General features: G+C 41.3%; 1 protein-coding gene across 2 annotated transcripts; it reads right to left on the minus strand.

Annotated features, from left to right (window-relative positions):
- Window positions 1–490: 490 nt before the first annotated feature.
- megf8 (multiple EGF-like-domains 8) lies at window positions 491–26,117 on the minus strand. 2 transcript variants are annotated; one of them, XM_057339776.1, is made up of 44 exons: window positions 25,693–26,117; window positions 23,061–23,249; window positions 22,329–22,492; window positions 21,812–22,027; window positions 21,086–21,266; window positions 20,893–20,981; window positions 20,583–20,796; window positions 20,253–20,433; window positions 16,919–17,064; window positions 16,640–16,750; window positions 16,201–16,352; window positions 15,983–16,084; window positions 15,721–15,868; window positions 15,292–15,455; window positions 14,813–15,016; window positions 14,521–14,724; window positions 14,164–14,406; window positions 13,893–14,011; window positions 13,620–13,751; window positions 12,794–12,907; window positions 12,599–12,682; window positions 12,246–12,503; window positions 11,983–12,167; window positions 11,492–11,705; window positions 11,138–11,378; window positions 10,905–11,037; window positions 10,525–10,778; window positions 10,312–10,422; window positions 10,111–10,229; window positions 9,620–9,857; window positions 9,349–9,520; window positions 9,093–9,256; window positions 8,815–8,950; window positions 8,503–8,734; window positions 8,272–8,398; window positions 7,359–7,569; window positions 7,018–7,232; window positions 6,727–6,922; window positions 6,379–6,547; window positions 6,108–6,300; window positions 5,845–6,015; window positions 5,619–5,749; window positions 5,394–5,526; window positions 491–4,430 (listed from the first exon to the last, which is right to left on the minus strand). In XM_057339776.1, exons 2-44 carry the CDS (start codon window positions 23,230–23,232, stop codon window positions 2,952–2,954), a joined length of 8,622 nt encoding a protein of 2,873 aa, XP_057195759.1. In that variant the 5' UTR covers window positions 23,233–23,249; window positions 25,693–26,117; the 3' UTR covers window positions 491–2,951. The 2 variants fall into 2 exon arrangements, with proteins under 2 accessions (XP_057195759.1, XP_057195758.1); XM_057339775.1 differs by having other exon boundaries at window positions 23,061–23,316.
- Window positions 26,118–26,502: the final 385 nt, after the last annotated feature.

Here is a 26,502-nt window from a genome sequence, read left to right on the forward strand (position 1 = left end):
AAAATCATTTTTGTTTCATTTTGTGAACTAACAATATTTCTCCAAAATTTCATATAAAATATAGTTTCGATTTGCATTTATTTGCAGAAAACGAAACTGGAGAAACAGGTCAAAATAACAGAAAAGATGCTCTGTATTTTTAGACCTCAAATACTGCAAAGAAAACAAGTTCATGTTCACTTGTAAGCAATACAACAGTAATATTTTTACATGCATTTAGCAAAAGTTCAATACATTATCCTTATTTTGATCATTTTTCATGCGTCTTGTCATGCTGTCAGTCTTTCACATGGCTGTTGGATGACTTTATGTCCCTCCTGAGGTTTGATTTTGTTGAAAAACAACAAACACTGGACTGGAATGGCTACAATACATCTAGAAATGATGATTTGAAATGAAATTTTGGAATCGTCTTTTTCCACAGTATGTTGACTTATTGATCTTGTTACTTTTTTGTGTAGTACAAGAGAAAAGAATTGGAACAAGTTATGCAACTCAATTTTATAATATTTCATATTTTAATGTCTGTCAATTGCAAATCATAACTGTAAATCAAGCTCACAACCATATTTACAGCACAGTCCCAGAAAAAGTTATCAAGTACAAAAATAAACCAATACAACACAAGGTCACCTGGTAAGCAGTAATGGATGATATTTGTGACCATGGATCACAAAACCAGTCTTAAGTAGCACGGGAACATTTTTAGAAAAAGACAGAAATACATTGCATGGGTCAAAATTATCGATTTTTCTTTTATGCCCAAAATCATTAGGATATTAAGTAAAGATCATGTTCCATGAAGATATTTTGTAAATTTTATTTCTACCCTAAATATATACAAACTTTATTTTTATGAGTGGATGGCCTGTTACAGTGCCTTTGATTAACAACTTCAAAGGCAATTTTCTTAATATTTAGATTTTTTTGCATCCTCAGATTTGTTTTAAACCGATGTATCTCGGCCAGATATTGTCCGATCCTGACAACCCATACATCAGTAGAAATCTTAATTATTCAGATTTCAGATTATGTAAAAATCTCAATTTCGCAAAATTGACTCATAAGACTGGTTTTGTTGTCCAGGGTCACATTTTATTAAAGACGCGTTGCTGTTATCCAATGAATCATCATCATCAATCTCATTCTCAGTACTTAAAAATGTAAAAGCATCTGCAACTGTCTGAATAGAACGAAAGCAATTATTTCTTTACCATTCATTAACACCCAAATCCATTTTGGTCTAATGCTTAATTTACTTCACAAGCATTTGTTCTGGTTTTACGCAAAATGTTGACCAATTTTCATCTTTACCCTAATCTCTGGATTGTACCCCAGAACAAATATATGGCTTTTCCTGTTAATCTTCACAAATATTATTTACATTAAATAACTGAAATTTCAAATGAACACTTTTGATAATAGCTTATGATAAACCAGGGCTTTAATTCTCAAATAAAGAAACTTTGACTAAACAAATACCAGTCAAATAACTTTACAACAGACCATCCTCAAAACAAACAAAAAAGACAAATTAACGGAAACTCCATAGAAATGCTAATACTGTAACAAACTCCAAAACACAATACAGATATAAGGCTTGTTATAGTGTTTTCAGTGTTTCTCCTTTTAATTTCATTACTTTTATATCATCTCACCAGGAGCATAATGCACACTGTTGGAGCATAAAACTTTCATTGCACTTTTTGTTCAATAGATCGCAAATATTTGGCTAACCATGACCCATCATGAAAACAGGAATGAGAACGCTGCAGCAACCTAAATCAAGCAATCCATTTCATTGATCATCAGGAGTTAAATATTGTTCCACAAGAGACAGCCAAACAACTGGCACACAGTTTAAGATACATTCTGTAGGTTTAGTCCATTGTCCTACAAAATAGAAATAAAAAAAGTATTCAACAGCTGGCAGAACTAATGTAGTGCAGGGTTGGAACGAAAAAATGAGTAATATCCTTCATTGAACACATAATGCTAAAAAAAGCTTGAAAGTTCCATATGGGTTCGGTAATCAGCTTATTACATGACCTAAATGACCTAAACTCAAAACAATTGAATCCTCATTTTTCTAAATAAAACAGAATCTCCAAATGCGTGAAGATTAAGTCGCACAATTATACGAATATCTGGTCAAGGCAAAGTGAATAAAGGCATTAATGCCAACATAAAGGACCTGTAACAATAAACCGCCAATTGACAAAGTCTAACATGAATCTTTAGTCTGAATATGTATAAAAATAAGCCAATGGCTCACCATGAAATTGACCTATTGACTAAATTCCATTTTGCTATATTACAAGAAGCATCACCAATCAATCATCAAGGCCATGACAAAACACCAGCTGATGAAAGCAATATAATGATGCTTTTTACAACTACTTGCCCTTCAATCATGTTTTGCACATTCAAGAGGACATGTTGCATTGTCTCTTGGTTAAGATGGCAGCTCGGATTGTCGCATGAAGATAAAAGCACATTTTGGTTCAGCTGCAAAGACAACATTTTCACTGGTTGATATGTCATACCACAGTCATCGTCTTCAACTGTTCATTTCAGTAGTGTATGTAGGACGCCAGTAGGATTCAGCAATAAAGCTGGAGATGCGAGTAGTGCATTGCATAAAGGTTGCTGCCTTGAGTTAATATGAAGCTTTATATGAATAGTGATAAACAAAAACAAGTAAACAACACCTAATAATTACAGTTTATGTACAAATGTGATCACATTTCCCTTTAGTCACCTCATCCTTCCCCTGAAATAAATACTTCTCTTGTAGCCCCCACTAATAAAATTAACATATTATTTCTGCGCTTTCCATTTAGAAAATATTTTCCTCAAACCAAACATCTCCCCATAATTCAAGCTTTCTTGCTTGCAGTTTTTGTGCCACGTTGATATTCCATCCCATCTCTGCCATCTCCCTTCATTCTTCACATGGCCATGGTGGTTAAATGCTGGTGACCCAGCAAGCCTTTCCGCCCACCCCCAGCGCCGGGATGCGTGCCCACTCCACCATGTCCGCAATACTCCTGCAAGTTCTGTCGTAGAGTGACGAGCGCCGAACCCAAGCAGGCTCGGTTGGGCGCAAGTATGCCGCCTGGCAGCTGGATGAGCACGGTGGCCACCCCAGCCATTCCATCATCAGTGGGCTCCAGTGTGATTGGGCCAACTTTGAAGGACGAGTACGAAAAGCCCATGAGTTGTGAAAGGAAGGGGTCGGAGCGGCAGAAATGCTGGTAGCTGCCGTGTGAGGACGGATGATGGTGGTGGTGATGCGAGGTCGGGTTGGTGGTGGAACTGGGAGCGTAATGGTGAGCATTCAAGTAGTGTAGCGGAAGGTGCTGCCCATTGTTGACTCCGCTTAGAGCAAGATGGTGATGGTGGTGAGTGGCGGTGCCTGTGCCAGGGTCGTGCTTGAAAGGCAGAGCGCCGGGTCGTCCTCTTTGGCCCATCACCATACCCCCGAGTTTGCCCGTCCTGACGTGGGCCAGGGACACTGCACTACCCCCTCCGGCCGAAGGCAAGTAAACCAGCTGCGGCTCTTCGGGTTCTAAGTAGATGGTGAGTTTGGCGAACGGACGAGAGGCCATCTTGGTCATCTCTTGAATGTGGCGCCGCTGCTCACGGCGGAAGTCTAGGAACTGTTTGACCTTCCAGAGCAGCACGCAGACGGACAGAAAGAGGAAGAAACAGGAAAAGAAGACTGAGAAGAAGACGAAGAGGTCGATGTGGGCCTGGTCCTGTCGTAGGAAGAGGAGGCCTTGAGACTCGCCGTTATGAGTGTCTGTGCCCACGCCACGCAGCGAAATGTAGAAACGGCTGGACTTGAGCGAGTGCACTTCATGTGGGAATGTAATGACTACGCGGTCCAGTACGCCACGTACAATCAACACCGTCTGCGGCTTGCACACCGTGATGTACGTTATGAGACCTTCGGTTCGTTCTTCCCGCACCTCACGTTCGGTACCTTGTGACTTTCCCGACTGCGGAGTGCCAACTAAGGGCGCAGAAGAGTTTGGGAACATCTTCATGGGTGACGGTGGGGCAAGAGGTAAATCCTTTTCTCCCCGTGCAGCCGTTGCAGAGTTGGCCTCGTCCTCGATCTTGATGGTATGGACACCGGTGTGGCGGTCTACCTCCACAATAAAAGTGTCATGAGAGTTAGACACATAAACCTCAACTTCCCCAAAAGTGACGTCAATGGTGACACGAATATCCACGTTGGTAAACTTGGGCTGGGCTGAAAAGAATACAGTGCGACCCCTGAGCAGATTGCGGATGTTGGGCTCGTGGAAGCAGTTGACCTGTGATGTGGGGTCAAAGCAGCATTCGCTGTCCACGTTGAACTGCCGGTAACATTGGCGGCCATTCACTGGATTGCCGTTGAATGAATCTTTACATTTTGCACACTGTAAGAAAGCAGCAGGAAGGAGAATAAATAGGGGATAAGATGAATAATATGAGAAATACATGGCTCATAAAATAAAATAAGTATGAAGCTCTTAAAGACTCATTGAATTTGGTCACAAAAATCTATTGGGTTCATATTGGATTGGGTTGATATTAGGGATGCACCGATACCATTTTTTAAAGACCGAGTACGAGTACCAATATTTTTTTCTGGTACTTGCCGATACTGATGCCTGTACCTTTTCACAACACAGTGAGACTAATAAAATAGAATAGCTTCATAATTACAAACAACTCCACCTTAAACACATTATGAAAAATTAAATAATTTGAATAAACTTCATTTCAACTTCAATTTCACAACAAATTGCAGTCAGTTCTGTCACATGAGGTATTGGTCTTTGGTATCGGTGCATTTTTACGAGTACGAGTACATGAGCTTAGTATATGGTCCAATGACATTTCTGTTATCATTTACTCACCCTGGAGTTTTGTTCTGATGAACACAGAGAAAGATATTTGGAAGAATGCTCGTAACCAAACAGTTCTTGGCCACCATTGACTACCATAGTACGAAAAATGACAATACTCATCAAAAGTGCCCCAGAACTGTTTGCTTCCCTACATATCTTCTTTTGTGTTCAACAGAACAAAGAAATTTATAAAGCAATTTTTCCCACTATGATAGTCTCTGGTGGCCAAAAACTGTTTGGTTACAAGCATTCTTCCAAATATCTTTCTTTGTTCATCAGAACAAAGAAATTTATACAGATTTGAAACAACTTGAAGGTGAGTTAATAAAGACAGATTTTACATTTTTGGGTGAACTGCTCCTTTAATAATAGTTGACAAATGGTGCAATGTTTTCCATAAAAATATGTCCTCATTCAACTGATACATGATCTTATGATCTTATTATTGTAATAATAAAACACCTGAGATTGTAAAGAATTGGCCGTTACCTGTTGCCTGTAACAGTCCTTGCGGTCACTCTGTGGGTTGGTCAGACAGGACGACGTTTCTGTGTTGTTCTGGCAGGGACAGCCTGTGCCATCATGTTCATTACAGGTGTCTGCATGGCCATTACACTGACATCTACAGACAAGAAATGGAAAAATGACTCATGAGACAAATGCTAAACCTCTTTATGTAATTTTTTTTTATTTCAAAAGCCCTGGTGCACTCACTTTTCACACTTCCCTTGCAGCAGGAAGTATCCACTCAGGCAGCTCTCACACTTATCTCCCACACTGTTGTTCTGACAGGTAACACACACAGCGTTGTCCTCAGTGGGGCCCTCTGTAGCCCACTGTTCAATCTGAGAGGCAGAAATATTCACAGGAGTTAAGCCTTGCAGTAGGCATTCATATTCCGAATGCAGTAAGAGATTTGGATTTCCTAAAGATTGCTTACACTGTAACGGTCCAGTGGACAGTCTTTTGGATTTTCCATTGCCATCCGATGCTCCTCTTTGGACAGACAGATGTCGCTGTTCCCTCTGCAGAACTCACGGCAGGGCCGACAAATCCCGCCTCCCACCGCTGAGCCTACAAACAAGGGCTTACACTTTTCACAGTGCTGACCCTAAGAATATAAGAGAGAGCTTCAATTTTCACATTTTTTTCAAACTTCAATTTTCAGCTGCTGTCCAGTTGGGACTTTTATTATGTTTTTACCTTTGTGTTATTCGTGCACTCCACACAGGTGTCCAGCTGAGAGATGCTTTTACAGTTGCTGTGTTTGTTACAGCGGCACTGAGAGGAGCAGTTCTCCCCAACAAACCCAAAGTGACACTTACACTCTCCTGGAGACATGCAGCTGCCGTTAACACATCCCTGTGCACACACGGGCTCACACTGACCCGATACACTGTGAAAGACAGAACATGCTGTAACTCAACAAATATGTTAACTATAGGAAGAATAAAGTTGAGATTATGAAATATACCTGCTGAGTACATAGCCCTGTTTACAGGTGCAGTGGTAGCCATCGGGCAGATCGTGACAGTCCTGACTGTCATTACAGCGGTGGTGCTCATTCGTACACTCATCCTCCTCTGGGCAGTGCAGGAACGACCAGCTACAGTTCCACTGTGGGCACAGAGCTTCACTCACACCTGCAAAAGCAATTATACATAGAAGACTTATTTTAGTTTTTTGCCTTTTTTAGAAACATTGTTGTTGTCAAACAACCAACATGCCAAAAGCCACACAACACTTTATGTTTAAGCTGTAATTCCATGCAGCGCTCTTGCATCTCACTTACTTCAGGAAAGACAACAGGGGTAAAACATACCATTCAGTCCTCCCTGGAGACAGACCCCTCCTCCATTAAGGCCACGGGCAGCGCACCAGCCGCACTGTGGTCTGGAAATGCAATGGGCGCACTGAGTGAGCTGGGAGCACTGGGGAGAACACGAATCTTCATCTGAGAGCAAACGGCCGCACTGACCCGCCTCACAGCACAATGGAACAAAGGATGGACTCATGCACTGAAAGAGAATCAGAAAAAACAACAAAGTAAATTTTCTTGTATGGCGGGAGCTACAAAATAACCTTGTTTATATTAACCAAAGTTTGACTTTACCTGCTGCAGTGCCATGCTCCATACACAGCGCTGCCAACCACCATCAGAGCCACGAGAGCTCAGACACTGACTGCAGCTTCTGATTTCATGACACGGTTCAGGGCAAGGCATAGGTGGAGAGGACTCCACTTGCATGGGAGAAACGTTAAGCAAAGCGTAGCTAAAACACGTCCAGTCGTACGTCGGGTTCACGCTCAGGATGCGTCTGGTCTCACCTGGACAATGGAAAAATAAACCAGAACTCTGAAGATGAGATGTTTCACGTCTCGGTTTCTTGTGCAATATCAGTTTGGTTAAGTCACAATTAACAGTCCACAGGCTCAGCGTGTGCTTGTTCTTACCTGTACGTTTGAACTGGCGGGTCCACATGCACTTCCCTGAGGCTGTGCATTTGGGGCAGTCAGAAGCCTCGCAGCTGGTCTCAGTACAGTTACTGGACAGAAAGATCTCTCTCTGGTTTATCCTGCAGTCATGTTCTGATGTGCAGCTCACTGAGCTGCTGATACAAGCTCCCTCGGGACAGTTTGTGCACCACTTACATTGCAGAGAAGGCTGGGAAAAAACAGAGAGACTTTCAACATGCTGTTTGAGAGATATTGTGAGAATCGCTTTAACTTTAACTTAATTGTACAAATAACTCAATTAAGTCTTGAACTTGACTATACATATACTACAGCCTCAAGTGCAGACCCCTAAATGTTTTTTTTTTGTAATAAAAACGTTGGCACAATAATATGTGACCCTGGATCACAAAACCAGTCTTAAGTAGCACGGGAAGATTTTTAGTAAAATTATCAATTTTTCTTTTATGCCAAAAATCATTCGGATATTAAGTAAAGATCATGTTTCATGAATATATTTTGTAAATTTCCTACCCTAAATATATAAAAACTGTATTTTTGTGAGTGGATGGCCTGCTACAGTGCCTCTGATTAACAACTTCAAGGCAATTTTCTCAATATTTTTTGCAGCCTCAGATTCCAGAGTTTTAAACCGTTGTATCTCCGCCAGATATTGTCCTATCCTAACAACCCACACATCATACATACAAGCTCAATTATTCAGCTTTCAGCTGATGTAAACATCTCAACTTCGAAAAATTGACCCATAAGCATGCTGTTGTTGTCCAGGGTCACAAATAAGTGTACAAAAAGTTTCAGATCAAAAGATTTTTAGGATCATGAGAAACATTTTAGAGAATAAACTTCATTCTACAATAAAGGAGTACTTTGAATTATGGAATGATGGTCTTACCTGCACAGGGCTAGAAAATGTTTTCGGGTGGCGGGCCAGACACTCGCTGCACGTCTTGAGTCTGCGACACTGGTCTGGGGAACGAGGAGTAGGAGAGCAGGTGGACTGACCAATAGTACAACCCAACCTAGGACAAAATGATACAAACATGAGATGGGACGTCTTGAGTGCACATTTGTCTACTGTGTATGAAGCTCGACATCTGCTTTAATCATCTGTTTTCTGCAATACCTCTCTGCAGTGTCTGATGAAGCACAGGTGCCCCTGCACCACACGCAGCTGCCTGTGCTACTATTACAGGCCTCAGGTGTAGGTAGCAGGACGCACGGGTCGGAGGGCAGGGAAAGAGTCAACAGCCGTCCCAGCATCACTCCGTTAAAACCCCCCGACATGAACAGGCGACCACCCCACCCAGTCATTGCCAAGGAAACGGAGCGGTTGACAGGTTCACCCACTGAGGATTCTACAGAAATGGAGGTAAGAAGTGGTCATAAGAAAAAAAAACATTGTTAACATATGTATTTAGATATGTGTAACTGTTACCTGGTTGTATCCATGTGTTACAGTTGATCTGGTAGAGAGAGACTGTGTTGCTGTAATCTTCCTCTCCGGTCCTGCCTCCAACAATCACCATGGTGTCCTTTACTAAGGCTGCCGCATGGAAGAACCGAGAGAGAGGCTGGATAGAGAGCAGAAGGACGACAACAGCATTGGTTACTGTTCTACATGTTCTTAAGCTGATTTTTGAGATGTTTTAATGCACCTCAATGCAAAAACAATATTCTGTAGAAGCGGTCTGACCATCATTCTTTTGCAATTACCTTGTTTCCCTGAGAGGGCACCAGTAAGGACCAAGTAAGGTTAGGGTAATAAAGACTGTAGAGTTCTCCAGATGGTTCTACAGCTTCAACGTGGAAACGGTAACCACCAAACACATACACAGCATCAGTTTGCTCATGATACACTGCTGAGTGGCCATAGAGACCTAAAAACATGAAGAATACAGCAACAAAACGTTGAAATATAGTACAGCAAACATCTTCAGTGACATCTTAAAATGTAGTGGTCTATCTCTACCAGTAGGGGGCGTGCCAGTGTGTGGGGCTACAGTCCAGTTGCCAGACTGAGGGCTGAACTCCAGCAAATGATGGTTAAATCCATTCTCTGGAGAGTAACCGCCGATCAGCAGAACAGTTGAGCCTCTTCGCACTGTTAAAGTGTGACCGGCCACAGGGGGCAGCACTGAGCCCTAAGAACACAGGTCAGAGATGTTTACCACTTTTAACATAGACAATACAGCTCAAGAAGAAAGAAGCACTGTAAGGTAGTGTATTTAGCATAGAAATACCTTATACTGCTTCCACATCAGACTGCTGAGGTTCAGACACCATGTGTCATTTGCAACACCTTTCTTTGTGACCCCACCCACTACGAACATCACATTTTGAGAGGCTGCTTGGGAGCCAGAAAACGGGTCATGACTGAACACCAGAGCAGAGGCATGATGGTACCGGGGCAGAGGCATTGAACTTTCTTCCAATGAACTGGTCAACATCTGAGTCCAGCGTCGCTCAGCCACAGAATATCTGGACCGGTCATAAGAGAAAACGACAATTATAAAAGGAGTAGTTCACCTCAAAATAAGCCTCCATCGACTTTCCATAATAGGAGTAAAAATTACTATGGAAAGTCAATGGGGGCTTATGAAGTGAACTACTTCTTTAAACAAAACATGTTTCAACCTATAATACAATCAACATAGAAATAAAGAAGTACTTTGAACTAATCTAATTAATGTCACATTCTGATTCAAGTCGATTAAAATACACAGAACTATACCTGTGTACGTTTCCCAGGATGCCCTCTGAGAGTGACAGGCCTCCATACATCCAAAGAGTGCCCTGTGGTGCAGATACCAGGGAGTGACCCATCCTCTGAAGAAACCTGTGTGCCTTATTCTGTAGGAGGGAAGAAAACAGATCAAACTCGAGCAAGAAATAACAGTAAGAACAAAGAGACAGTCTTGAATTAAAAACTTACAGCAGAGAGCTGAGTGTCGAGCAATGTTTCCCAGATCAGGCTATCCGAGTCTGAGATTGAAGAACAGTCAGATCCAGCCCAGCCTGCTGTACACACGCACAGGCCAAGAGTCTGCATGCAGATGCACAAGTTGAGGTTAAATCTGGGACAAGTCTGAGCATCCTTTTCATGAACCAGAACAATACAACCAGCATCAATACGATTTTCACACACCATGTTGCAGGTGCCTCGTCCTTCCTCTGCTCCACAATTTCCTGGACAGACAGGTCGGTCACATTGAGGACCCCCAAAACCATGAGGGCATTGACAGAGCCCGTCTACACACTGAGCTCCTGCCTGGCACTCGAATGAGGCGACTACACCCTCTCCAGAACTTCCGTTTCCACATCGCTTCACCCAGAATGAGGCATTAAAACCCTGAGCACGTCCCGAGGTAACATTTGCTTCAAAGTACACCGATATAACCCCTGGAGGAGAAGTAATAAATGAATATATCATCAAAATATTGTATAAATTTGTCCCATCTAGGTGACAGAAAACGTAATGATTCTGTCCCACAACTTGTACAAAATATAATTGTTTTGGTCAAGCACCTGATGTAGCCTCAACCGTAAGTGGCTGCATTCTTGTTGTGCCGCAGAACGCTCCGATAAGGTTGTGGTCGGAGTGCACAACACCGTTGCTGAGGAACCGTGGCAGGCCATCAAACACATAAACGTAAGAGTTCTGTCAGACACAGACGAAATATTTTCAGGTCACACATTTTACCTGGTATTTTTCTCTTTTATTGGAGTAATACAAATATTTTTTTCAAACATCTACTCACTGTGCACTGTGTGTGTGAATCCGGGTGCCAGGTTAGGGCCACAGGTGGGCAATACTGCCCTGGCATGCATGGCGCCAAATCCTGAGTCACAGAGAGCACCCATAGGCAATGAGAGAGCCCACCATGACCACCGATTGCTCCATGCCAGCCCAGAGAGGAGGAGAGAGACAAGGGTGCAGAAGAAGAAGAGGAGAGCAGAACGGATCGACCCTGACACTGTCTGAAACATGTGCCGTTGTTCCTATGCCCGTTGAGAAAAACAACACTCATCAATGTAATCAGAAGGCTTAGGTCTGTTTATCAACATTGAAACCTTCTTTGAGCTAAACAGAGCTCATTCTGAGTTTGACGTACCTGGGGTCTCCATAGTAGCCAGGCAGGCAGGTTTCACAGTGTGGGCCTTGAGTGTGATGGGTGCAGTAACACTGGCCTGTTTGGTTATGGCAGTAACCTTGGAGAGGGTCACCATGGCCATTACACTTACAAGGAATGCAACCTTCACCGCCTGCCAAAGCAGAACCAAAACTACCCGGCCTGCAGTGCTCACAGTGCGGCCCTGTAGTCCAGTCTGAAGAAGAAAACATTAAACAAAAGACTTTACAAAATAAGAACTGTAGAATATCAAATGATCATATAGAAGCTAAAGGCTGAGTGTGCGCTGTTTTTCTGTTTTTCATCAGTGTATACCGTTGACTGTAAAACTGGACGGGGTGATTTGACAAATACACACTATAACCCAGCAGACCCATAAATCAAATGTACATGCACACACACAACACTTCCTCAGACTCTCACAAGTCTAGTAAATCCAGCTTAATATAACATTCAAGAGGAGGGTTTTTTACCCTGGCACTGGTCACAGATCCCTGGAGCTGTAATACACGTGCTGTGGAAATTACATCCGCAGTCAACGTCACACTCCACCCCGCTCAGAACCAGAGTGGCAGGGTCTGAGGTCCAACCCAAAGAACACTCACACTCGAACCGTGGACTTCCGCTGCACCGGCCCTGACGGCACTCATTATAACATCTACAGAAGAAAAAAAACATTTTAGCACAAAACAAAAATATCCTCTGGAAATATTGCGACAGAAAGTAAACGTCTCACGTCTGGTTGCAATGGTGCACCCCATCTCCTGTGAAGCCTCTCTCACAATGACACTCGTAAGAGGTTGGGGTGTTGACGCAGGTTGCGGAGGGGTGACAGGTATGCAAGCCCAGACGACACTCCTCCACATCAGGACACGATGGGTAGGACCAGACGGCGTCTCCATCTCCCTCCATCCCTTCCAGCAGTTCTAGTTCCAACGCCATCTCCATCTCAAGTTCCATCAGCCTCGGGGGTGACAGAGTTTGAGGCTCAGGGCTGATGATCCAAAGGAAGGGGGCAGATGAAATGAGTGTTCTATGACACATTCTTAGTCTACAATAATAATCCTTAAATTATTGCTTTATTCTCACCTGCTGGCTTTCACTTCAGCTACAGCCATACTGCAGTTAATTGCAGAGGGGTCATCTATCCCACCCCAGTCACCCCTCAAACACCTGAGAGAAACCAGACGGGCAAGAAAATAACAAAGAGATAAGAAGTTTTCATGGGATCTGAGGAGACTGGGCATGTTTGTGTATTTGCAAATGCATGTTTGTCTCTCCTACCTGCCGATGGTGGGGTTGTTGTAGTCTCCGCACCAGCCGCACTGAAACGTCTGCAGACATTCTGAACAGGTGGTTAGAGAAGAGCACTGCTTACACTGAGGAACAGAGTGAACACTGGAGAGAGAGGAGTTCAGAGGAAGGTTTTTAAATAAGAGTGATTCAAGGCAAATAAAGTTGTGTTTTATATACTGTAGTCACTGATTCAATTGTTCCTCTTAACAATTTTGATTTTTTATTGTGGTATATTATAAAGTACGAAAGCCCTGAACCGCAAGGTAAAAAAGCCTTGAATTTGGTTTCCCTTACATTCTCTCCTGTAGCCTAGGTCTTCCCAAAAAAAGACACATTTTTTAAAGATAATTTTTTATGAACAGAATAAAAAATATGACATCATAATGCATTATTAGGTCAAAACTGTGACGTCGCAATAGATCATAATGCACTATTGCATAATAAAGTATTATGACATCTTAGTTGATAATGATGCAATAATGCATTATGACATAATTTTTTATTCTCTTCAAAAAAAATATCCTAAAAAAAATTCTCTCTTCAAAAACATTTTCTTCCCTCTTCAAATATTTTTTTCTCTCTTCAAAATCTTTTTTCTTTTAAAATTAAAGCGAAAACAAACGTTTTGAAGGGGAAAGAATGGGAATAAAAAATGAAATAAAATAAAAAATAGAAAAAAAAGAAAATGAAATGAAAAAAAATTTGGAAGAAAAAAACAATTAGGCAAGTTTTTTTTTTACACTGAGGCTCAGGGCTTCCGTAACAAAGCACTACAGGTAACCACTTTGTGTCAATTTCATAGTAGTTTTTTTACCTGTCATACCAATCCCTGCACTCGCCATAAGGAAACTTTGTGAGATACGCAGCAAAGTAGAAACAGGTCTGAGCGGATTCACACCATGCACACTGACTAGAGTTAGACAAACATTCTCCACATGTCATCCTCCTATTTCAGACAGAAAAAGAGAGAGAGTGTGGATGATGAAAACAGAACCAGTCAATACTCTGTTGGAAGTCCTTCGCCGTCATCAGATATTGCATAAACCAAACAAATATTTCACAGGCAAGTTTATCACTTCAGACTCACTGGTTGCAAACTTTAGGACACCCTCCCGGTTCCCGGATGGAGCCCTCCAGTCTCCCACGGCGACTGCACAAATAATCTCCCTTCTTGCTGGAGTTGATCTGCCACTCACAGTAGGAGTCCTGCAAGCATTCACAAACACAACAGAAACCCCACTGTGGCCTTACACCAAACCAAGGTTGGTAAACAGATGTCTGACTGCATGCTGCTGCTATGGATCAAAAGAGTCTTAAATCAAAATAGTCCCTGAGACGTATTGATGTGGATGTAGTACCTGAGTGCAGGCGGCACAGTCTCTGTACTCCTCACACAGTGTGCAATGCTGAGGATTGAGCAGTAGGTGGCGTTCATCTCCCTGTGGGTCTATGCAAGGCTGCTGGTTGACCTCAGAGCGCAGAAAACACAAGTTCATGGTGGGACACCAGCCGCAGGACTGATCGGACAGACATGCCGAGCAAGAGCGGTATTCTGAACACGAATTGGAGCGGAATGGTTCGAGGAACAGGAAGGAGATCTCCTAAACAATGTTGGGAATGGAGGAAACAATTTATGAGGCTGAAAAAATATTAAAAAATATAATAATTGGAAAAGTCTTCAAGTTGCTCTGTTTGGATATATACATTACACTTACGCTTCCCCCAGGTAGAGCTGTTCGGTTCCAGGTAAGTGCCATCTCACTAGTCTGTCCTGACGCTGAGTTATTCAGGTATCCCTCTGCTTGAATTAGGTACCAGTTTCCTCTTGTAAGATTCTGGAACAGACGAGAACCATCTGGCCGAGATAGCATCCGAATGTCCTTCTCCTCCAGAGCTGACCACCGTCCAAGCACATCAGTCTGCATAAAAGAGATTCATTTACAACACACTCACAATCAAGCTGTTACATGCATAGACTTGATTTTCTAAAAATAAGCTTTTCCATACCAGTTGAAGAGAGTTGGGTCCAGCAGCCATTTGCGCAGTAAAGTGGAGCTTCTGAATTCTGGCCCACATGGCAACAGTTTCCTGCGGTGGTGATGCATGAGGAGGAGCACCCCATAAGGGATGAATAAAACCCCGAAACTGTAGGGTCACATCCATCTCTGTAGAGGGATTGAGGATGATGGAGGTACTGCGCAAGATGGACACCTAGACAAAGACACATATGTGAGTGTAATATAGAGAGACATCCACAAATAACAGATGGTGAGAAAAACAAAGAGAGAAAGGTAGGTGGGGGTGGCAGATGAGTAGAAATGAGATTACAGCAACGACTTTTTCAAAAAGGTGAGAAAAAATGAAACATAAGCGAAAATAATTTAAATAAAAGTGAGAAAACACAGGAAGTTGAAAACACAGAAGCTCAGATCATACACCCAGAGAAGAGAGCAGAAGGTCAGAGGTCAGGAAAGAGCCTGTCATACCTTGTCAGGTTGTGACTGATTGCGTGGATGCTGGAAGGTGAGCAGGTGCAGTCCCGGGACATAGTTCTCGGTGCGACAGGAGGGGAGGGAGGTGAGGAAACGCGTGCGCTCCCCCCACCAGCCGTACGCCCCAGAGATCTGGTCCACGCGGCATGCACTGCGCTCTGCCAGGGGTCAAATGTACAATATTTACTCATGATACGCCAAAAAACTATGTACTGTGTACACTCAGCTCACTTGACAAAACCTATATTATCACAAAATGACTGCCAAAAAGGATCTACAAACACACTGCACTCAGTAAAAAAATATTTCACGGACTTCATAAAAGTGTCTAGAAATAAATATTTACTGAGAGATGTGTGGAAGCACATCCACATCTTCGTAACAGTTGCTAATGTAGTCTGCTTCTGTTCCCTCTCTTTTTACCTGAAACGGGCAAGCAGGACTCATTCTGCACACACCATCCGAATTCTCCAGAAACGCGCGGCAGAGAGTTTGGCACCCCGCTGAATACCAGACACGACTGGCAGTCCGACAGGAAACGAGCCAGACCCAGACATCCGGTGCTGCCACACTGTACAAACACACACACAAACAGATATAAGAAATGAATTTACAATCTGATGTAGATCAGATGATGGACTGAAGTCCATCAAAAAAGTGATCAAAAGTGGAGAGGAAGTGTTACCGGATTGGTGGGCTGGTACTCCCGGCAACGGCCCTCACACCAACTGCACTCTGGGTTCTTGAGGCACAAGCTTTCATCTGGAGCTTCAGCGCATACTGTGTCCTGATAGACAGAAACACAAACCCACACACATGCAGATATACTAACATGTCCCAGTACAAGTGTACACAAATACTAAAGGAAAAAATGAAAAACTATACAATCTACAGTATATATACCCTGTCTCCTGGGTCGCTGCTTACAAACAGTGGAACTTTATATGCAACAATGTCACTACGGGCAACTCCACTGTAACCCCCAGCAACAAGCAGCACACGGCCATCCATGACAGCAGCAACATGGGAATATCGGCCCCTTACTGATGCACCTCCTACAGGAGCATAGAAGAAATTGACTTAAAGAATGCTCAAAAAATGCACGAATGTATGTCTGTCTCATCTCTGTTACCGCTGATCTGTAATCTTGCAGACTCATGCTGGTAACAAAGCAATACATTTTCTATTATTTCCTAATAGAAACGATCTAAAGCGAGTTAACAGTTACATAAAGCTCTGGAGTCTAAAACTTCAAAAGCTTATATTCGCCATGTATTCTCCAGGAGACCAATCCCATTCGGTATTCAACAGACTCCCTCTCTCTCGGATACCAGACACTTACGATGACTTAGGTTTTCTCCAACAGACACCCACTGATGGCAACCCAAATGATAGAAAAAGATCTCCTCATCGTAGCACTTCTCTTCTGTGTAATGAATATGCACATTCCCTCCTAAGAGACAAACAGGATTTATAAACATCACTCTCTCACCTCATATGACACTGAATGATTCATTAGTACCCACATGAATAACAGGTTAAACGTTTTACATTCCATTCACAAAACCACACACACTTTGATGCATGATGTAGTGCTATCTCGAAGGTGATCGCCATTTACCGTAAACCACCATGTAGTTGCCGATGATGGTGGCGGAGTGGAATGCTCTCTCCCTCGGGCCGCTGGCAGGAAAACGGGAACGGAAGGAAGTCCAGAATCGCTTCTCCACATGGAATGCATCAGTCGAGTTGACACGCACACTGAACCTGGTGGAGACAATAGAACATGGTGTGTTAAAGGGGGGGTGCCAAGGTGTTTCATGCATTCTGACTTCTTTACATGTTAAACGTGCTGGCTTCTCATGCTTGATATCTCAAACTTGTCAAAAAACGAGTTGGGCATATGATGTAGTATTTCTGTGCTCGATACACTCCCCCAGCGTTCGTATATGTTTCCGAAAGTTTTTTCCGAACGTGAAAATCTGTTTCGTAACAACTTTTCTTAGTACCTTATTGGACAATTCTCCCACAAAAGCACAACCACGCGTCAAACCGCCAGAGCGAGAAGAAAGAGCACGCCCACACGTCAACCAGGGAGAGCGGGAGAAGGAGCATGCACAATATATAAATGGTGGATATAACGCTGTATTTGAAGATCGTTTGAAACTGATAGATGGAGCTGTATTTGTCTTTTAAAAATGTGATCAAACTAAAGATTAATATGAGATTGGCAGAAACTGCGTGTGCTACATCCGCTTTAAAGAAAATACAGGTAAACAAATCCTTTGAAATTTACTTTACAAATGTTTTACGCAGTAGCGAACCGTGACGTTTGAGCCTTGGCCCTCTGTGAACGCGCAACCACCCCAACACACACACTTACCACAGTACTACTGTATTTTACTTTACTGTGCTTTCCTATAGAAGTGCGCAAACATCATTATACCATCACACTTACCACATAATACATTTACAATGCTACTCCAGACTTGAAACGCAACAAGCCAAACAGCACAGCAAGAGAGTTCTCACCAAAATACACACAATACAAATACAAATCATACGCATTATGATCGGCGTACTCTTCAACGGAATAATGGTCCGGGTTGCACACACATGACTGACACTGCCTCCCAGTCGGATCATAAAACCAACACAGACTAAGGTCCACAATACCAGTTTAAAAAGCGACACCTCATGAGAGCGCTCTCAGCAAAGAAAAACGGTGACTACACTAGCAGACAGTAAACAGAGATTCACCAGCGAATAAACTATGATTATAATAAATCTTAATATTAAACTGGTAATGTTACAGTAAACATATGGAACTGACCGTATTATATTTACCATTTATCTGATAAAATGTCACTGTTATGCAGAATAACAGCAAAATGTACAATATAAGACTGACCACAGTCAAAATCACTCGTCTCAAATAAAGCTAAGCAACATAAATGTGCACATCAGCAACCAGAATGAATTGAGGCACAGCGGTCTAATAAATCATAAATAACTTACAATTTGATGATCAAATTACTTAACAAAGTCGGTAACACTTTAACATAATGGTCCGTTGTTAAGAAGTAACTATGCAGAAAGTAATAGGTAGTACTACATTAACACTTCTATGGATAGGCTATATATGTAGAATATATCCATTCATGTTTTGGTATTAGGCTTTTGGTATTTGTATTTATTCATAAATTTGTTTCCACAAACAACCTATTTTTTCACTTTATGTACGTTAATGTTGAGATTAGTAATAAATTGTTTTTTCTTTATTAATTGGTCATATTTCGCAAGTAGTTCTCAATGATGGCATTTTTCTTTAGTAATTATCAAATACCAAATAAGAAACTACCTTTGTCCTAAATTAGCTATTACTTAATGCTTAGTTAATCTTGCTTCTATTTTAGTTAATAGTATTAAGGTAATTGTTAATGTAGTACTACCTATTACTTTCTGCATAGTTACTTGTTAACAACGGACCATTATTTTAAAGTGTTACCACAAAGTCTTACTCCTGTTGTTTTGAACAACGTTTATCAGCTTTTCTCTTTTTTTCCCAGACTTGATAACAAAGTTCATCCACATGCTGTTTTGAATGACGTTTTCTTTTGAAGACAGAATCCATGTTACACGTGAAGCATTCTGAGAATTTGCCTGAATTACAGCTGGGTGTGAATGTGCTCAAAAACATGTTGCCTTTTCTTCCCTGACAAGTGTTCCGCACATGCAGCTGACATAAAGGAAAAATCCTATCCAGTTAAGTGTTTTCCATGTTAACTTCTATCTTTTGCAATGTCCTAACAGCTGTGAATAAAAAACAGCGCGCCAATGTCCGCTAATGTCCGATTAGCAACCTAATGTCTCATTTGAACCGATTCATTTTGTTGAAACAACTCATATGTCAAACACTGAACTCATGAGACTCACTGTCTAAACCCATCAAATCGATCACTCAAAAAACATCAGAACACAAGTCTCCTTAGACCATTTAACAAGACTGTAAGATTAGTAAGATTTAGTATTTAAAGTTTATTTATGACAATGTGTAGTAAAGTACATACAAAATAATTTAGTTATAAAACTAAATAATAACAACTGTATAAAATAACAAACAAAATGTTTCTTTGCATTTATTTTGGATTTATTGAGCTCACAGTTCACGAGTAGGGTACTTTTAACTGTGGATGATCATGGTCGTCACCCACCACCAAAGACCATTTTTGACCCAGGAAAAACCCCGCCTGTTAACCAATCAGGTTCGATTCGCCCCTCCCTTCAAGCATGCAGTGCATAGATAATAAAACACAAGTGTTAAAGCGCAAATATAAAGTGGTCGTTGGCCAACTATTTTAAAAGACAGAGTGACAAATTAACAGAACGATTCATCAACTGAAGTCATTATGATTACTATAAAAAAGGGTACAGCCAAATTGTAAGTTGGTGCGACCAACTGAGAAAGTGAGTTGCGCCAGTGCGACCAGTGGGAAAAATGAGTCTTGAGCCCTGCATTGATTTACTGTACTGTCAGCAGTATGCTAATTGAAGTCACCCAACGTAAGCACGCGTTCGACTTCTTGCAGCATGCACAGGCTGCGCAGACAGTGTATGGGATCACAGAACTGTGACTACTCTGTAATCTTGAATTACTGGATAGAGTTATCGATCCAGGAAGTCAAACATACATATCTAATAGGGAAAATCGACCGACTTTTATTGAAAATATTATTTTAACGTTTTTTAATATTATTTTTAAAAAAATTAAATGATTTTTTACGTCATCACAGAGGGCCTAGAGGGCCCTGAGGGTTCGCTACTGGTCTTACGACTCTTACAACATTACAGCATTTACATTTTTACAGTACCTCATGAGCTCAAAATGTAGCTTTTAGTCTGTCTCCAAAAGTTTTAAAAAGTGTATATTAAAATGGTATGTAGTACTGTTCCACCTAGCAGTAGTAGGTCTGTGTCCCCCATACACCAGCAGAGTTTTGGAAGGGGCATGGTAGACCATGCTGTGGCCTGCAGTGGCAGGTGGTTTTCCACCAGTAGGCTGAACAGTCTCCCAGACGTCATCCCACAATCGAAACCGGTACAGAGATGATGAGAACATGTCCTCCTCTGTCCGCCCTGAAAGAATCAACCAATAATAGACAAACAGGAAGAGTAGAGAAGCAATCAATAAATTTTGAGGATAAGTATATTTTTGAAGAAAATGGGTATGTCCTTACGACAGTGATAATCTGATCCCTTTTGATGTCCAGCAGATGTTTACTCACCCCCAAAAATATACATATAATTATCAACTATCGCTGCTGCGTGATTTGCCAGCCTGGGAGCCCCTGGAGCGTTTGACTGGCCTAACTGCTGCCATTCATCTTGCTGTGCACGGTAGAGCCAGATATCACTAGCCAATGAGTGGTCGGCAAGCTCACCGCCATAGATGACCATGTTGCCTTGCCATTCAACTGCTGTATGGGAATGACGAGCAGCCTGATACCGAGAGAAATATCATTTAAGAGATCAATAAAATCAAAATATATAACTACAATTATATTATAACTAGAAATAAGAGAAAAATGAGCTCACTGGGCTATAGGAATGTGACGTCTGTTCCCAATAATTAGTCGAAAAATTGTATGTAACAAGGTCCCCCAGTGCTCTATTCAGATCAAACCCTGAAAAAAAATCAAGTGAAAGTGCTGAAATAAAGAACCTGGACATGTGTGCAACCCACATCCCAAGTTATAAGAGGAGTGTCTTAAATCTGCATAACGTTTACCTCCGAACATGTACATAGTTCCAGTGGAAGGAAGGTACACCCCAGCAGAGGCTGTGCGAGGGGTAACCTGGATGTCACCTTGGCTCACATCCCACCACTGCCCCGCCCCGCTATTGTCACGAAGACCCAACTGACAGTTCTGCCCCACAAAGCCTGGGCTGCAGATACAACGCTCTCCCCTCTGTTATTGAGACAGGGAGGATATAAGGTGACCAGTTCAAACAGCAAAACATTCAGCCGCGGAAAAAATTAAGAGACCGTTTCAATGACCATTTTCAGTTTTTCTGAATTTACTATATTTATAGGTATGCGTTTAAGTAAACCTATTATTTTTGTTTCATTCTACTAACAATATTTCACATAAAATTTATGTTACTATTTGCAGAAAATGAAAACAGGAAAAACAGGTCAAGATAACAGAAAAGATGCTCTGTAATTTTTCAGACCTCAAATACGGCAAAGAAAACTTCAACAGTAATATTTGTACATGTATTTATGAAAAGTTGATAACCTTTTTATCAAAGTTTTCATGTGTTCTGTCCTGCTGTCAGTCTTTTACATTGCTGTTGCTTTAACAAACTCCTGCAGTTTGATTTTGTTGAAATTCAACAAACACTGGACTGGAATTGCCACAATATCTAGAAATGCTGATTAAATAAAACTTGGAGTGGTCTCATAATTTTTTCCACGTCTGTGTGTTACTTGGCTACAGAAAAAATCACTTACTTTATCACAGCGGCCATGCTCGTGTTGGGTGCAGACTTGGGAACATAGAGGGGTGTTGCAGTCCATACCCCCCCAGCCCTGATGGCACTGACAGCGGGCAGTAGCTACGTCACACCGCCCATGACCACCGCAGTCTCCAGGACAAACTGAAAATGTGTAGGTGGCATTGAAACCCAGCAGGTTGTAGTTTGCGTCACTGAAGAGGTGGAGCAGCATCTAGCAAATAGAAAGAGAAGAAAGATAAAGAAAATATCATGAACGTGGGCAAACGCAGTGAATGTGAGGAAAGAGTCAGACAGTGATCAATAACCCAGCAGTCTAGCTTTGACGTACTTTGTTATGATTCACATTCTTATAAAATCAACACACACTGACATAAATGGAAACTACCTACTATCACCCTTCCTTCAGAAATTTACATCTACAGAAAATTAGAGCAACATAAAAAGCGACAGTTGAGGAAGGACAGGTAAAACACATAGACTCAATTTATTTTATTTGATATTTGTGGGCTCACCTTCCCAGACTTGGCCTCTATTGGTTGTGGTAAGGTTTTGCCACTTAAACTTGCCAATAAGGGGCTCTGGTAGGAATCTCCATCATAGACAAATAGATAGTCATAGGTGCACTCTGTGTCCATAAATGTAAAGTTGAGCACAATGTGATGGTTTCTGCTGGGAGCTGAATGAGACAAAGGAGGTTAAATATTGCGTATAAAAGGAAATAATAAAGTTCACCAAAAAAATTACAATACTTTTTATTATTTAATCACCTTTATGCTGTTCAAAACCTGTATATGACTGTTTCTTCTGTGAAGCACAAAACAAGATAATGTGAAGAACAGTGGCCTCCATTGACTACCATTGTATGGACAGAAAACAAGAGACATTTCTTAAAACATTCCCTTCCGGTTCCACAGAAGAAAGAGTAACATACAGGTTTTGAACATGACGGGTGAGTAAATGATGAGTTATTATTTGTGTGAACCATCCCTTTAAGCTTTTACATGGTCACATAGATAAACCGTTCACTCTAACAATTAGACATTATAAAATAATTATGATTATAAAGGCAATGCAGAAAATATTCTAGAGCTCTCAATTTACTACAAGAGATCCTAAAAATATCAACTAATTCATTAGTCTAAAGTTCAATTCCAAACACACACTGAAGAAAACAGACATTTCTACTGTATGCTAATAACTTCTTTCGCAAGTCCACACTACACCCTGCAGTTTTTGACACCAACCCTTTATAAGCCACTCGCAGTTCCCATTGACAGAGTAGTTTCCTGGGCCATCTGTGACATATCCCGGGACACCTTTCAGTATCTGCCTGTGCCCCTTACAGTCCCCTGCCCGGGCTGCAGGTATCAGAAGCACCAGGACAGGCAGCAGGAGAGTTGGGATGTGAGAACTCATCCTCTCCTTCACCCACACTGGGCAAAATGAGAAAAAAGATGTACTGGAGCAGTTGAAAGCTTAACTTACTCACAGTTGGGAGACCTAAAGAAAATTCAACATAAAACACACATGAAACATTCGGAAACTGATCAATGAATGAACATTCAAAGTACTTGAGTGTTATTGTGTTCTTTTTGTGTTATATAATTTATTATTTTTAATTTAGATGGGCATCATTTAATGCAAAACAAACTAGGGATGCACGATAAATTATCGGCCGATCAATGGTCATTTTTTATGTTATCGGTATCTGCTGATGATAAAATTTAGGCCGATATATTATAGACACATTTAAAATACAGTGTTTTTGAACCTTAAATCGAGTATACACATTGCATTACATCTAAACAAACGATAATATTCGTTTTAGCCATGTCATATGACCCCTTTAAACTTCTTCAGCTGCACGCTGCTCACAGTTAAAATACTGTACAGTACTATATTTCTGTCGTGATCATTCACCTACTGCTATTAGCAAAACATTGTTGATGTAGGTAAAGTGTGTGGATACAGTATTTATGAATGTGTAAATTATAGGAACAAAAGCATATTGTTTGAATCAGAGTGCTGCGATATACCGGTTCATACCGAATACCGTGTTTTTTTATATACCGCATTACCGGTGTATGTCGCTTAAACAACGTGCGGAACGCGGCAAAGCGCGACACTGTTTCAGTGGGGTCCCTTTTCACTGTTGCACTGTGACCGGCCATTCACACAGAATGCGTCTTTCTATGCCGCGGCACTACTTTATCATAATTTTTCTATATAAACATGCGCTAAACGGAGGCGTTTGGATATCTGCGTGCGTCTCGCGCATGAGCGGTGACGTTACATATTTCTTTCCCGTCGCAATGGGAGCGCGCACCTCGCGGCTGAACAGCAGCACAAGTGTAGCAATTGCAAGTTCGCATTACGTTATATTAAATATACTCACGAACAAACATTTTCAAAAAACGCTTGTGTTCACCTCATATCTGCTCAATATAAGCATATAATATGATGTGTTTTTAGTTTGAACTGTTTCTCTATATGCTTTGATGAGAAATAAAGGAGAAGGAGAATTAACAGCGTGATGCGATCGCTTTCCTCTCACATATCTAATTTAAGACTTTGTTTTATGATTAAAAAATATGATTTCAGGAAATCATGAAGCCATTGTGACTATGTAAAACACAACAGACATCACATGCATGTTTTAATGGTAAATTGTTACTATTTTGTTTTCAACTATTAATTTTTGGGTGGATGCTCCTAACTCTTGAAGTTGGGAGCACCAGTGCTTCCAAGGAAAAAAGTTAATTTCGAGCCCAGTTCTCTATTTATTTGCTTAAATATTATGTTTGCAAGTTACCTTCGCATGCTATTCAGTTGTTAAAGAAGTCTAAACTTTGCAGTTATTATAGGGGATACTATCACGGTCACCATGACGGTATTAAAGGGCATTTTAAGTCAATCAACAGCACTATTTCAGTAGAAAATGTGGTTCAAAAATACCGCCATGTACCGGGAAACCGGTATATTAATTTTTTGTCATACCGCCCAGCACTACTTTCTGTCTTGAGACCTGTTAGACATGTGGATATTAAGTACATTTTTCTGGGTTGCTCTGGAAGAACATCTATAATTTGTTTATTAATAAAAAACATACCAGACAAGTTTGAAGGTTAAAGAATCGTTAACTAGTGTGAAGTAGACTTGGTACATAATTTTCAGGGAAAAAAGAACTAATGGTTTCCTTGCTTTCTGCAGTTAATGTTTTCAAATAAAAGCAGTTGTCCACTGTTTGCCTTTTGTTTCAGTCTTAGGGAATTTTATATTAATATTTAGATACTGTATATCGGCCATATATTGGTTATCAGCCAAAATTGACATATCGGTGCATCCCACAAACAAACTCATTTCCAAAAAGAAAGCTTTATTTATATGAGCTGTCACTGAAAACATACAACAGAATCAGAAATATTTATTGCAAGTCTGAAAGCACTACTAATAATGAATGAAAAAAAACAGAAACCGTGACACCAACGAACACTCAAAGTTTATTTTTAAGGCCTTTCGAGCTTTCTTTTTTTATCATATCCAATTATATCCAGTGGTTTAGCTTGAATTTAGCAGACATTACCATAACAATGTAAGGCTCAGCTAAGTTAACGGTTTGTTGCACTGTTAGCTGCATTGACATATTATTTAACGTTAGCTGACTGTAAATACATTTTGGACGACATGGTAATTACAATGTTTCATAACAATGAACCCCTGTATAATGTCATTTAGCATCTATTAATTCATATCAAACGAAAAAACTACCCACTGGCAACACGCTCAATGCCGTCCGTTAGCCGAACAAGCTAACAGCGGTTAGCCATGTCTACCGCCCGAGCTATGGGGAAAAACGGTTTCTGTTCATATACTCACCAATTCGCACGTTATGGTCTCCATGTTCATAAAGTATTAAGGTATTGGCGAATTACATCCTGATCTAGATAAATAACAACGCGTTGTGCGACGGCGCTGTCCCGTCAACGCTATCGTTGTGCTGGTTGCTGCTGGTGGACGCTGCTGAGCCAGCGGAAGACCACCGAAGATGATGATGTATGGGGCTGCTGGAAAAAGGCCTTGAGCCGCGCTCACAGGATGTGTTTATTTGCCGAACACGTCTGCAGATGTAAATTGTGAGAACGTATGCATCCCTCGTAGTTCAAATCCTGGCTAAATACAATAACTTATCCAACATTAATGCATCCAGCGGTTGGGACGTGTCTGATGCCGTTAATTTGTGTGTGGCGATTAGTGTTTGTTACGTGCTTCCAGATGGTTGTCAACAACACAAAGCCTGAGAGCATGCTGAAGGGGCTCTCTGCTGGTCTTTGGTAGTATTGCAGTCTCAAATGGTTGGGAAAAGCACAATATTATCCGACTGCAATACTGTCTGCCGCAATTCCAAGGACCTGCACTTCTGGGACCGCACTTCTAGGGCCCTATTTTTTGGGACAGCGCTACCTACCGAGTTCGGAGAACCGCAGTCCCAAGGACCCTAGTTTTTGAGGACCGAAAAAAGTGCACAAGTGTAGCTGTGTCCCAATTCAGGGGCTGCAACCTTTAAGGTCGCGGACTTAAAAACGAGGACTTAGTTTTCAAAGCATTTGAAACACTGAAATTGACCGTTTTTGTGAATTACATACTTTTATTTAACTAAAGTTTTGATCGATTATTCAAAAATTTCAA

The sequence above is a fragment of the Triplophysa rosa genome, linkage group LG8, assembly GCF_024868665.1.
Source record: "Triplophysa rosa linkage group LG8, Trosa_1v2, whole genome shotgun sequence".
NCBI classification, from domain to species: Eukaryota; Metazoa; Chordata; class Actinopteri; order Cypriniformes; family Nemacheilidae; genus Triplophysa; species Triplophysa rosa.

What these genes read in the sequence shown, in the direction of transcription:
- megf8 (XM_057339776.1), bottom strand. Translation starts at nt 23,232, where the DNA reads ATGAGTTCTCACATCCCAACTCTCCTGCTGCCTGTCCTGGTGCTTCTG. An exon ending in GCAGCGACCCAGGAGACAGG is followed by an intron (nt 16,085 to 16,200) that starts GTATATATACTG and finishes TCTGTCTATCAG; the next exon opens with GACACAGTATGCGCTGAAGC. An exon ending in TCTCCAGGGAGGACTGAATG is followed by an intron (nt 6,548 to 6,726) that starts GTATGTTTTACC and finishes TTGCTTTTGCAG; the next exon opens with GTGTGAGTGAAGCTCTGTGC.